The sequence below is a fragment of the Pieris rapae genome, chromosome 24 (genome assembly GCF_905147795.1).
Source record: "Pieris rapae chromosome 24, ilPieRapa1.1, whole genome shotgun sequence".
NCBI classification, from domain to species: Eukaryota; Metazoa; Arthropoda; class Insecta; order Lepidoptera; family Pieridae; genus Pieris; species Pieris rapae.
Genome location: NC_059532.1, coordinates 2208519 through 2222436, shown reverse-complemented (window position 1 = coordinate 2222436; position 13918 = coordinate 2208519). Strand labels below are relative to the sequence as shown.

The window sequence follows — 13918 nt, the reverse complement described above, 5'->3', positions numbered from 1 at the left end:
TATGTTCCATAACTAGTTGCTCCTTCCAAACGTTGTGTAAAAAAAAAACTTGGCGAATAACAGTCGCGGAGTTTATTGCCATTTCTTCTCTTCCGTTCTTGCCCTTTCACGGTAAAATTTATAACTCTTTTTTGACGTTTAAGTGTTCACTGTATTTTTTACCTTCACACCTTACCTGAATTTAAAAAATATTTCCTAGAAAAAACATGAGCGGGTCAGCCAGTTTATATATGTGTACAATAGTTTACATAACGTCTTGATTTTCTGACCATAGATAAGGTTAACTGAAACCTATTATTGTGGACATAAGGACGTTTCGAATTCAACTATTACACTTAATAGAAGGTCGCAACCATAAAATGTTTTTTTTTTTGTACCGTTTTTGTTAAAGAAATAAAATATTTTTCATTTTTTTTCATTTCAACTATTTGTTCGTAACTAGTAAGTGTACAACTTGTAAGTGTTACAAGGAGACAATTAAAGAATGAAGTAAATTAGCGAATTTTTATTCAGCACGCATGCAGCGGTCGGAGCAGCGTTTCAGACAATCCGGATCGTTCCTGCAGTGGGCACGACAGCTGGCTTGACAGCGTGTAACAGTGCGGACATTACTTCTTGGATATCGCTCGTCGAACATTATACTAGAAAAATTAAAAGGGTATATATTTAGCAATTGTGAAGGACGCAAGGTGCTCCTTCATATTATCTTTTAAATCGAACTCTTCTTGATTCTCTGAGTGAATTTTTTAAAAATTAAAAAATTAATAAAAAAGTTCCCAGAATTCACTTTAAGCGTAATACACAATTATAAGTATATTATTTCAGACAATTTCATTACTTATGAGTTATGTGCATATGGTTCCATGACATCCACATAGTGACGGAAAAAATGGACGTCGAGGTGATACTCTCAGATTTAGGTCTGGGTAGTCTAAAGCTTTAAGATCATATGTCTCCTGTCTTGTGAAGTATACCTGTCAATAAAAGGCACAGATGTGCAGGTCGCGGCGTCACAATGCAGAACGGGCGGGGCGACACTGGCGAGCAGGGATCCATCTTCACCGATCACGTATGGAATATGGTCGATATACACATTGTCAAACAGACAAAGCCTTTTCATATATTCCTCTGAGTGTGTGAACATAGTTGGCGGTATACCTTTAGAAATACGTACGTCATATAATTTATAATTAGTCAAGCCACATTTCATATATCTAATTGAAATATAATACAGCATGCAAAAACATAATTTCTAACTTACAAACACGACAAAATAAAAAAATAAACACATTATTTAGATACAATTTTTGTAACACAGACTAATAAAATCTACCAAGATTATGGCGATTAAACAACGATATGTTTATAGCAACTGTATCTTAATTAAAAAATTAGATAACTCTCTCCATAGTAGCTTATAATTAAAAAAAATCAAATACACAACTACATGCAATACTCGTCGAGCGAGTTTGCTTATCTTGCCGAAGCCGCGTACAAATTATTTGAAGAAATCTATTAGGTATGAGGGTGTGCAATTATTTAATCAATTACTATCTAAAATTTGCAATATTGGAGTGTTTGACAAATTCAAACAGGCAGTAAAGAAGCATGTTAGAGTGACTAAAACTAAGACGGCTAATGGCGACGTGTATCTCGCTCGTATTATATTAATATTAACTTTCTCGTGTAAATAAAATATTTTTTTTTGTATTTAGAAATACAGTTCTTTCAACATTAAATACCAATGTTATAGAAAAATCAAGAATTCAGATTTTTTTGGTCATGTCTATTTCTGGATATTGTTCCTATTTTTTTATATAGAACAGTTAAGTGATACCGCCGCCCATGGACACTGTCAACGCTAGAGGGCTCGCAAGTGCGTAGCCGGCCTTTTAAGAATTGGAACGCTCTTTTCTTGAAGGACCCTAAGTCGATATACTCAGTGGTATATCTTTAAAACGCCTTCAACAAGAACTAAAAATACCCGACATTTCACAATTACTCCTACATTTCATATCTACACAAAACATTGATAATTTAATGAGTTACCTGCTATACAACGACCTTCTTTCAATGCGAGACAAATTCAATTACAATAAATTCAATGGCATCTGTTTCAATAAAGATATCTTTATAACACTATCATTTATTAGTTTAATAAATCAAGCCGATTCTAATACAGGCTTCACACAGACACAGATACACATTCCTACCAGCATTATTTCTTTCATATTTTTGAGGCGTTACGATTAAAAAAAAAGTATTTTTATATTTTTGCTTTGAAAGGAGAATGTTATTGTTATCACCGATAGAGTCGTCAATATTTAATGATCGAAAGGAAAACTGGAAGTCTTCCACGCTACACAATATATTTTGTTTTGCAACTGCGAACTGTGGAATCAACTCTCGATGAGGATCTGAGATCGAAGATGCGGGCACCAACTGTTTAGAAAAAAAAGCATAGGTACTTCTCCCCCAAAAGTGTTTAGGTGTCCCGGCTGCCCTTTCTCCCGCTATGTTTAAAAAAAAAAACAAAAAAAAATTGGAAAAAATTACGCACCCACAGCATAATATCTAGTATTACACATATGTTCCTGTATCAGTTCTGAACGATTGTTGAACCATCCGATAAGCCACTTGAGGTCTTCGAACTTGGTGATCTCATCATTGATCACTTTGCGCGTAAGTCTAAGGTATTCTACATCAGCTTCTATCACCGATTCGTCCTTGTCTTCGCCGTAACTGAAAAAAAATATCTTGTACCTTTTCCGGCAATGCTCTAGCGAGTTCCGATCCCTCTTCTTCGTTCATAATGGATCATAATTACTATTTTATTACCATATTAATCAGGTCACATAGTTATCAATACCTGATATGACATTTAAATACATTTTTTTTGTTGTCTTTATGGAAATATTGGTGCAATCTTTTGACAGCGCGTGTAATAATAACGTATTTATTTAATATATGAAGTATTTATTGAATATAAGAGAGAGTGAGATAGAGAGGCGTCACATCACGCACAGTGCCATGGAGCGAGAGGTGGGAGAGAGAGAGAAGATTGAAAAAGAGAAAGGGAGATCGATGGTAGAGGGAGACACGATTCATTAATTTCAATATAGGTGTTTGAGGCTTTAAGAAGTTTCTTCTTCTTATAATGACGTGAGAAGATAATAAGGCAGCCTTAACTAGATCCATGCAAGTACCTCACAATTAAGTAGCCTTCAATATCGCAGTATACAACTCTCGATGGATTTGCATGGAAGAAGTCCCACGGATAAGTTCGGATGTTGAAACATTTATACATACTTTCTATATTGCATCTTAAGAATGGCTTCAGACATGTGAATTCGGAAGATGACACCGGGTCTCAGGTGGGCCTGGTACAGATCTTTTGGCATCTCAATGAAAGTTGACTCATATTCCTGAAACATTTTATATATATACTAGCGGATCCGACAGACGTTGTCCTGTCTACACGTCTTTAATTTCAAAATTTCAATTTTTAATAAGCCATTTTGATGAAAATTATTATTCAAATGTTATGACAATATCTAACGATCCAGCACATGGTCACACACGATATAACACAATGATAACAAAACTTTTTTTAAATTTCGGGACAGACTAAAATTAAAATTCGAATATTATTTAAAATTTGACACTGCGATGGTAGCGCCGTCTGTCGGATCCAATGTAAAACATTCCAAAATCAACAACAACTAATGAATTGAAAATTAATTTAAAAAACATTGTCCAGCGGACAAAATTGTGAATCTAAACCATTCCCAGATCCCCTTGAACACACACAAAAAATTTCGTCTAAATCGGTCCAGTCGTTTAGGAGGAGTTCAGTCACATACACACGCACACAAGAAATATATATATTAACATATATATAAATAAATCTCCTGTCACGATATTTGTCAGCGATGGACTTCTAAACTACTAAACCGATTTTAAATTAAATTGGCACACCGTAAACAGTCTGGTTCAACTTAAGAGATAGGATAGCTTAGATCTTAATTATAGTCGCAATTTTATTTTATTGCAAATTATTTGTTTATTCTTTGATCCAATTCTAATTAATAGATGGCGCTGTATTAAAAGTACCAACATTTCACATAAGTTCTCCTACCGTTTCCCTTGAATAGTTTACTACTATGTAATATAACAAAAACCTTAGCCACAGCAACGCTTGGCCGAGTCTAAGTTTCACTTCTTTAGGCGAATCAGGGTATTTTTACGGAACGTCACGATTATATGCAGCGTTTTTGTAGAAGAAAAGGGAGAGAGCGAGTGAGAAGAATTGTTGTATTTAGTAGTTGTTTAGCAGTTACTAGTACTTTTTGTATATTGATATTATCATTAGCACGTATACATTGTGGATATAGGTATATAAATTTTTGATTTTGTCCCATTCGGTGTCGAGACCCTTGGTCCGTGGGGTCCTAGCGCGTTAAGGCTTTTTAGGGAATTATCAAAAAGGTTAGTCGACATCACAGGAGAACGAAGAGCTGGCAGCTTCCTCGCACAAAGAATTAGTCTAGCTATTAAAAGGCTATAAAATTATTAATAATAAATAAATTTGTTTTTTTATTAAATGCTAACAGAAACAATGTACCTTAGCTGGTGGTTCATAAGTGTCGTAGTTTGGTTTCGGGTGCTGCTTCCTCTTCTTCTTTTTCTTCTTCAGCTGCTGCGAGTCCCAGTCATTACTAGCACGACGGGCTATTGGTATATCTGTGGTGGTACCATTAATCATCTGTCAAAATAGTCAATATTATTAATTAAATTTGAATATATTTTTTTCATAGGTTTTATAAATCTTAATATATAAAAATCTCGTGTCACAATGTTTGTCCTCAATGGACTCCTAAACCACTTAACCGATTATAATAAAATTCGCACAGCATGTGCAGTTCGATCCAACTTAAAAGATACGATAGCTTAGATCTTTAATTATAGTCGCAATTTTATTTTATTGCAAATTATTTGTTTATTATTTGATACAATTCTAACAGATGGCGCTGTGCTAAATGTACCAACCTTTCACATAAGTTGTAGCGATTCCCTTGAATAGTTTACTACCATGTAATATAACAAAAACCTTAGCCACAGCAACGCTTGGCCGAGTCTGCTAGTATATATATAAATTTAGAATTAATTTAACTTCTCTACTGACGTTCAATGTACTTGTTAACCTATCTGAATAAAGTTATTTTGACTTAGCCTTTGCCTGATTACTTACTTGCCTATATTGAAAAATGTTTTAGGGAAAAATGGTATAGTTATATAATATAGTCTTTTTATGTTTTTTTTATATATAATAGGAGGGCAAACGAGCCTGCGGGACACTCAAAAATGTTATGTTACTTTATTATCATGTGTTTGTCTTAATTTTGAGGTCCAAAAAAAGCTCCTTTTATAAAATCCCTCCGGCATTGAGTGTCCACGGGTGGCGGTATCACTTAACATCAGGTGAGCCTCCTGCCCGTTTGTTCTATAAAAAAAAATCAAAAGCGATGAGGGCGTTGACCTTCTTAGTAATTAGTTAAACTAGTCAAATCAACGTGTATATTGTGTTGTTTTCTTGTTTTTGTGCTGTCAGAGCAATACTTACATCATGATCTTCTGTGATAGCTGGAGTGCTTCTCACTCTGTTCCTTCTTCTGCTGTGACCACGTCGTCGCTTAAATAAAACAATTATAATGATTTAAGGATTTCCAAAAGTTTAGTAGCTAGTTGGATTCCTGCAAGTACTTTGGTATTGAATCCCTTGAATGTAGACGTAAACTATTTGCAATGGTTTAATTGACTGCCCTGACTTATTATCGCTTTTACTTTTTAAGACACCTTCATCACCCAATACAAGGCAAATCCAATTATTCGAAATTCCTCTATCTGAGACCAACTATTTACGAAACTCGGTTATGTATCGTATACCTACAGATTACAACATAAATTACCAGCAAATCGATATATTTAATGTGACTAAATTTTTTTTAAATATTTAAAAAACTCAGGTAACTTTTACCAATAATGGCTTTGTTTGTTCTTTCATGTTTTTATCTATATATATATTTTGATCTACCAATCGATCAATCTTGCAACTGTGCTTTGTAAAACTGTGCTTTATGTTTCTGTTTATATGTGTATTCCGTTTTGGCTCTTGTGTGTAATATAATTGTTTGGATATTGTTTAATGATTAGCTGTAGGAATACTTAAATAAATAAAATAAAATAAATAAAAAAAGATTTGTTTAGTTACATTCGGTTATTTGGTACTTACTTTGAGCTTTTTTAAACGCTAATTAAATTAGTAGCAAAGCTCCTTTAATGAAGAGTAATAATAACCAAACTAACAAATTGAGTGGTAAGCATACACACTGATATGCATACAGCCGTCATAATTTATTAACTACCCTCTCAAAGTTTTGAATTCAGGCCTGTATTCACTTTGATTAGTGCAAGTATAGTCCAATTCTTGTTTAGTGGCTGTTAAGTAAATCCGACGCTAAACTAGAAAATGACATGTTTTGCCCGCTACTAGAGAGAGGGTAGGATAGTGGATACCCGCAATTCACTCACAAAATAAATAGGACACGCTTCTAATCACGTTACCACGTCAACTAATCACATGCACTAACCAGTCGCGCGTCACTTGTTTTCTCCTAATCACTAATCAACATGAATACAGGTATTTAAGGATACGGAAAAATAAAACAACAAATATATATATTTATAATATCCGACATTTATTCCTCAACATCCTTTGGCTCCGTCACAGAGTCGACAAAAACAATAGAGTTGCATTCCGACGCGTCACACTGCAGCACCGGCGGTACTTCCACAGGCGTCACAGAGTATTCATCGCCGATGACATAAGGATTGCCATCAATCCACAGAGCATCGAACAAGCAGTAAATGTGAACCTTTATGGTCATGTAGCTAATGAACTTGTAGATCCTGCCCCCACACTCGCCCAGATGCTCCTTAATACTTTTATCTGTTTTGTACATCAGCAATAGATTGTGGAATTTCGTTATCTCATCCATGACAACCTTTTTAATTAGATTCGTGTATATAATATCAGCTTCAATATGTCGTTCCGGATCTTCGTACATTCTCTGCTTGATTCGCAGGATTGCGTCAGACATTCGCACGCGGAATATGACACCCGGATTCATTGTTTCCGGGAGGATGCCAGGCTTTTTCGTTGATGTTGTGAATTCTAGGATTCTGTCTTTAACTGGCTCGGGGTATACGTAATGGTTGGGTCGCTCGCGGAGTGTTGGCCCGCTGAGTGTGTTAAATCTTCGGGTGTTCTGAAAATTGTTAGCATTTCATTGATGGCATTCAAGTGGATCCAAATTTTCTTCTTTTTGCTGATTTCAATAAAGCCCGCGTAAATTGTATTACAGATTGTTTTAGTCTCTTGCTATACAACGATGCCTTCCATTTACTCACACATTATCATTATTTTTAATTATAACTTTGATGAATTATTTAATTCTGGTAAAAATGTAGTTTTAGAAAATTTCGTTTCACTCACAAATTACCGTTTGATCACAAAAATTGTTATTAAGAAACGGTTAAATAAAGGTTTTAGGTCTATTTGCATATGCGTCGTCAATTTTTTATTGTCGTGCATTCCCGAATAACGTTAGTAAAACTTTTTTTTTTAAGAACAGGGGGCAAACGGGCAGTTGGCTCACCTGATGTTAAGTGATACCGCCGCCCATGAACACTCTCAATGACAGAGGGCTCGCGAGTGCGTTGCCGGCCTTTTAAGAATTTGTACTGTATCAAGAATTCTTGAACCATGTATCTATACGAAGTTTGATATCACGGATCGTAGTATTACAGTATCAGAACAAAGTATTTCTGTTCTTTTTTAAGCAATTATCTATAATAACCTTGAAATTCAGAACTTTAACCGCGTTCATATTCTTCAGATATATAAGTGTCAGAATATTTGTATTCAAACGCAAATGCTTTTATGAAATGCTGGTGTATATTTTGTAGTTCTGAGCATCGTTTTACTCCACTAGTTTCAACTCTATTCTTATTTCTTTATGATTCTCATGAAGATACCTCTTTCTTTTATTACATTCGTACTCTTTATATAAGCAAACGTTGCCGGGTTAGTATGTGTAGATTACCTTAGCTCGTCTTTTGACTCTGTTGCTGTCACCTTCTCCAGTCTTCGCCAAATATTCGTCAAACTTCGAGAAGTCGTATGGTGCCCAAGGGTCTGCTGTGGTGGAACCGTCAGATTCAACCTGAAATGACCATGTATTATTTATTAAGTTCAGTTGTAATAAATAATAGCGACAGTATGAAACGAAGCGGTGATGTCGAAACATTGGCATCGACCAAACAAAAGGTTTGCAGGCTTCTAAAATAACCGGCTACCGGCAACGCACCTGCAAACCTCCAGGTGTTGCAGGTGTGGTGCACAGCGGCAAATGAAAATCAGTTTTTTCAAATTGCAAAATCAGTTATTGATTTAGGCACACTTATGCACGTCAATAAAGAAATACATATTAAATGCTTATAATTCTACATTTATTGCCTGTTCTCAAATCGAAAGTGGACGAAAAGAACTGGTAATAAACTCTCTGCCATTCTTTTTAGTCGCCAAATTTTTGATAAAAAAAAGGTTTGTAAGGAGCTGCAACCATTACAGCATGTTTTACATGACATCTTTAAGTAATTCATATTTAATTAATAATAGAAATAAAATAAAATAAAATTCGCCCTTAATTAGAAGCATGGTGAAATAGGAGTACGCACTTACATTCTCATGGGAACAACACGCAACATAATTTAAGTGCCTGCTCGTTTTGCCATAACAAAAAGGTTTTATTTACTTTTTTACCCAGATGTAAATGAAATAAAATTACACCAAATTGCAGCAAATAGGGCCCATAGGATTTTGTTTTAATACTGATTTTCGTTATATTGGCATTAATAGAACTATTTATTTATTTTGTTTACTAAGCTTGTCTTGTTATTAAATTTTAAGCCAAAAATTGAATAAAACATTATTTCATTACTCACTTGAAATTAAGAATTGTTCAATACCAGTAGAGTATTTTTAAATTTACTAATGTTACATTTTTTAACTTAATTTTTTTAATTTAATTAAATACGTCATATAAGCGTGTTCGGTACACATAGAGAAATTGACACACATTAGAATAAATGATATTTGGCATTGGATAATGACGGTAAAAAATATAATATTACTCAAAAAAGCTAAAGTCTGCAAATACAGGGGTCTAGGCTCTGAATATGATTTTGTCCCATTCGGTGTCGAGACCCTTGGTCCGTGGGGTCCTAGCGCATTAAAGCTTTTTAGGGAATTATCAAAAAGGTTAGTCGACATCACAGGGGATCGAAGAGCTGGCAGCTACCTCGCACAAAGAATTAGTCTAGCTATTCAAAGGGGGAACGCTGCTAGTATCATCGGAACCTTGCCTAAAGGGACTCCTTTTAATAATATTTTTTAATAATTAAATTTTAAGGTTAGTTATTAGATATATTTTTATGTATTAGGTGATGTAGTTGGAATATAACTATTATTAATTAAATTATACTTTTTTTTTAGTAAATGTATGTAATGTGATTTTTCCTACATGAATAAATTATTTTTGATATTACTCAAAATGTCATGTGGAACATGGTGTAAGGCGGCGTGCTAATTGGGAGAATCGTACGATGGCGCGATGCGTTTTTCATCTCACGATCAAAGTGATCGTGCGATGACCTAACAGGTGTCCTAACAGATCGCGCAATGTCCATCGAGTGATGCCGTCGTTCGATGGCAATATTGCTTTAAAAATTGCAAATGACATTGAAAAAAGGAAACGTAGACAACATAAAATACTATATAGATCCAGTAATCTCCGCGGTGAATTTTTCAACCTTTATTTTGATGTACGAAATAACGAAGAAGACTTTTACGATTATTTGTCCATGGCAAAAGAAACATTTGACTACATCTGCAATGGAATACAGGACAAATTAGCACACTCAAAAGAGATCTGTTGCTTTGATTACATGATCGCACGATCAAACGCATCGTACGATCGTTATTAAGCATTTCATGTGCTCGCACGATTACTTGCGAGGTTCAAATAGGACACTCTCATGAAATCTGTATGTTTGAACTCATCGCACGACGAGACCGCATCGCGCCAGCGTACGATCGCTCCCAATTAGGACAACGCCTAATGGTTGCAGCTCCTTAGAAACGTTGTGTATAATAAAAAACTTTGAGATTTAAATGGCGGACAGTTAATTCCAGTTCTTCTTGTTCGTACGACCTTGATTGAACGAGCAGTAAATGTAAAATTACAAACATTTAATATTGTATTGTAAATGTACACGTTCATACGCCAATTGTGTTAACTATATGAATAAATGATTTTGATTTGAATAGGATGGAAAGTTGAAGGAAGTTTCTCCCGAACGGGGACGCGTCTTAATAACATGTTTTTTTTATATTATACTAGCAGACTCAGCCAAGCGTTGCTGTGGCTAAGGTTTTTGTTATATTACATAGTAGTAAGCTATTCAAGGTAAAACAGTAGGAGAACTTATGTGAAACTTTGGTACTTTTAACACAGCGCCATCTGTTAGAATTGTATCAAATAGTAAACAAATATTAGCAATAAAATAAAATTGCGACTATATTTTGAGATTTAAACTATCCTATCTCTCAAGTTGGATCGAACTGCACATGGAGTGCGAATTTTATTATAATCGGTTAAGTGGTTTAGGAGTCCATTGAGGACAAGCATTGTGACACGAGATTTATATATATTAAGATTATAGGCTTATGATATAAGTATTAATATTTGAGATATAATAGAAGAAACTAACCTTTTCATGGGGTGTCTTCTTGGCGGACATCATATTGACCGGTTGGTCGAATATATCCTCCCTTACCTGTAATAATAAATTTATATAATTAGGTGGGATTACTAAGAGTATAGATATTTTGATTTATGATAAGTTTTATCCAGGTTTTCTTTCGATCATTGTATTTTTCTTTCTTCATTTGACAGGTTTGTTTGAGGCTGTGTTTTTTAATATCTTTTTGTTGAAGTGAAACTTTTTTATCGGCGTTGGAAAAAAAATACCTTCACATGTATCGGTTAAGCGCCATCTTTTTATTGATGGAAATTATTCTTAATACAATTAATAAAATTCTGTAATATGTATTCATAATTAAAAAAAGTAAATTTAAATATTTGTACTATTTGTATTCATGTCTATGATAATAAAAGCCTAAACTTTTGTTAAACTTTATCTAATTTAACTTCATTTAACCAATTTCTGGAAAGCTGCATATTATTATAGTAGATCATTTTTCGAAAAATAAGGTCATTAAGTGATTTCACTTCTTACGTATGTACACTAGTAAACGCACACATTTTTACTTTGTGGGTTGAGGATTGTAATAACAAATAACAAATTATACGTATGATCATACGAATCATAATTTCAATTGACTTATGTTTTCTATTAAATATATTTTATTTATGTAATCTGTTTGTTTGATGAAAAAAAAATGCTATTAAAAAGAGTGGCGGAGAGTTTATTGCCATAGTAAATGTAAAATTAGAAGCATTCAATGTATCTATATTTCTTTTTTGACGGTTATAATACATTATGTTCCCTACATGAATAAATGATTTTAGAATTTTTCTTATATCTGCGTTTTTCTTGTATAATATAATATCTATGTGTAGCTAATTACTTATACATAAGTAATACATAGCGCTAAGTCTGACACCTAAGCCTCACAAATGACAGGATTTTATTTCTTATTTTATTTTATTTTATTTAAGTATTCCTACAGCTAATCACCAAACAATATTCAAATAATTACATTACACACAAAAGACTAAACGGAATTCACATTGAAACAGAAACATAAAGCACAGTTTTACAAATCACAGTTGTAAGATGGATTGATTGGTAGATTGAAATATATATTTAATGAAGGAACAAACAAAGCCATTATAAGTAAAAGATACCTGAGTTTTTTAAATATTTTTTTAAGAATTTGAATTTTGTCACATTAAATATATCGATTTGTTGATTATGTCGTAATCTATAGGTATACGATACATAACCGACTTTCGTAAATAGTTGGTCTTAGCTCGAGGCATTTCGAATAATTGTGTTATAATTTTGACATTCAGGAATCTCGACTCTTGCTGTTGTCAATTAGGTACTTACGTCTGGGTAATTGAAATCGAAGCTAAGTCCTGGATCGCCATCAGTTGTAGCCAGGAAAAGCTGTTAAATAGTATCTGTTGTAATTTTTTTTAATATATTAGGGGTATTATATTAAAAATAATTAAAAAGGCAAACGTGCCTACGGCATGCCCAAAAAGGGCAGTCATCGCCCATAATTACCCATTTTTAGAAGGTACGTTGCCGGCCTTTTAGGAAGGAGTACGCTCGAATTTTGAACAGTTGGAGATCGTATCTCTCATGGAAGACCCCACAGGGAGTCGATTTCACAGTTCGCTAGTTCGCAAAGGAAAATGACTTGTGAAGGTAGGATCGCAGAATGACCCTTTAAAATATTGTTTATCTGTGCTTTTCTCAGTCTCTTTACATTATATCTTGTGTACTTCTATCTAATAAAAGTCCAACAAAAATGTATTTATTTTTATTCCTAGAATTATTAACACATTAAGATATTGTATAGATAATCCATAAAATATCTATATATTATATAAAAGTAAAAAATATATACTGTATTAATATCAGTTGATCCTATGTTTTTGTAACAATTATTTAAGCCTTTTGTATTATCTAGATACATTTTAATCAATTATTGAAATTCTAATTCTTTTGGCGCGATCGCGATGGAGAAAAATGATGAGAGTGAATTATTACGATGCGCACACGAACACCTAAATTTGTCATCGTAAAGTTAGGTCTAGGTGGCATGAAAATCGATAACCATGTTCAAGTTGTATATTCTAGTATTTTTTCGTAACAGTCCAATTAAACAGTGTGAATAAATAAATATTATTTTGGTGTTTTTAAATCAATTTCATATAGGTACGACGGTGAATAGTATTTACTGATAATTTATTTATTTAAATAAAAATGTTTTTGATTAATTTTAATAATTATTGTTAATCACTACTGCATTTTAGTTATTTTTCTTCCATACGCCATAGAAGTATAACTTCTAACGCGTGCGTCTTTTTTAAGTTATGCTTTCTTCCCTTTTACAGCGACGCAAAGTACATACATACAAAGTATGTGTAAAGTGACACTGTATTTATAAATATTTGTTACAAAAATCTATTTACTACAGAAAAAAAGTTTGGTTGCAGCAGTGTACCTTATAGGCCGCATTCCCACTCTGTTTTGCAATACTATCGTTATTATATCATTTCAAATTTCCCTCAACTAAAACTTTTTTAGAACAGTCAAATAAAATCAGTTTATCGAATTAAATTGTTCAGAAATTGACAAATCTTTTTAAGTTTTCAAAATCTTAATACTTACCAATAAAATTAAAAACATGTCAATCAGTATACAGTCGAGCGCTAACTTGCGATTTCATTAATTGGTTCACAATTTATGGGACTATAACAATTATTTTGATGTAAGACGATAAAAATTAATTGAGGAAAATAATAAATCGCTCAAATATTTGAGTCTTTCCTCCAACTTTGCTTTTTTTCATGCCTTACAATTTGCAAGACAAAAGTGGCAATGGGCATGGCATATAGCAAGATACACAGATGAAAAGTGGACTTTAAAGGTATGGTAAGAACCAAGGGAAAGAAGAAGAAGAGGGCGCCCTAAAAAAGGTGGATAGAAACAGAAGCGGGAACAGGAATGGAGAAAAAAAGCCATGGACAGAGTCAGT

General features: G+C 33.6%; 1 protein-coding gene across 1 annotated transcript; it reads right to left on the bottom strand.

Moving 5' to 3' along the window:
- Positions 1–490: 490 nt before the first annotated feature.
- Positions 491–13848, bottom strand: LOC111002228. Its single transcript, XM_045633815.1, has 10 exons — positions 13552–13848; positions 12259–12318; positions 10894–10959; positions 8166–8285; positions 5624–5692; positions 4625–4765; positions 3310–3425; positions 2561–2742; positions 975–1158; positions 491–641 (listed from the first exon to the last, which is right to left on the bottom strand). The coding sequence occupies exons 1-10, from the start codon at positions 13567–13569 to the stop codon at positions 506–508; spliced, it is 1092 nt and encodes a 363-aa protein (XP_045489771.1). The 5' UTR covers positions 13570–13848; the 3' UTR covers positions 491–505.
- Between the last annotated feature and the right edge of the window lie 70 nt (positions 13849–13918).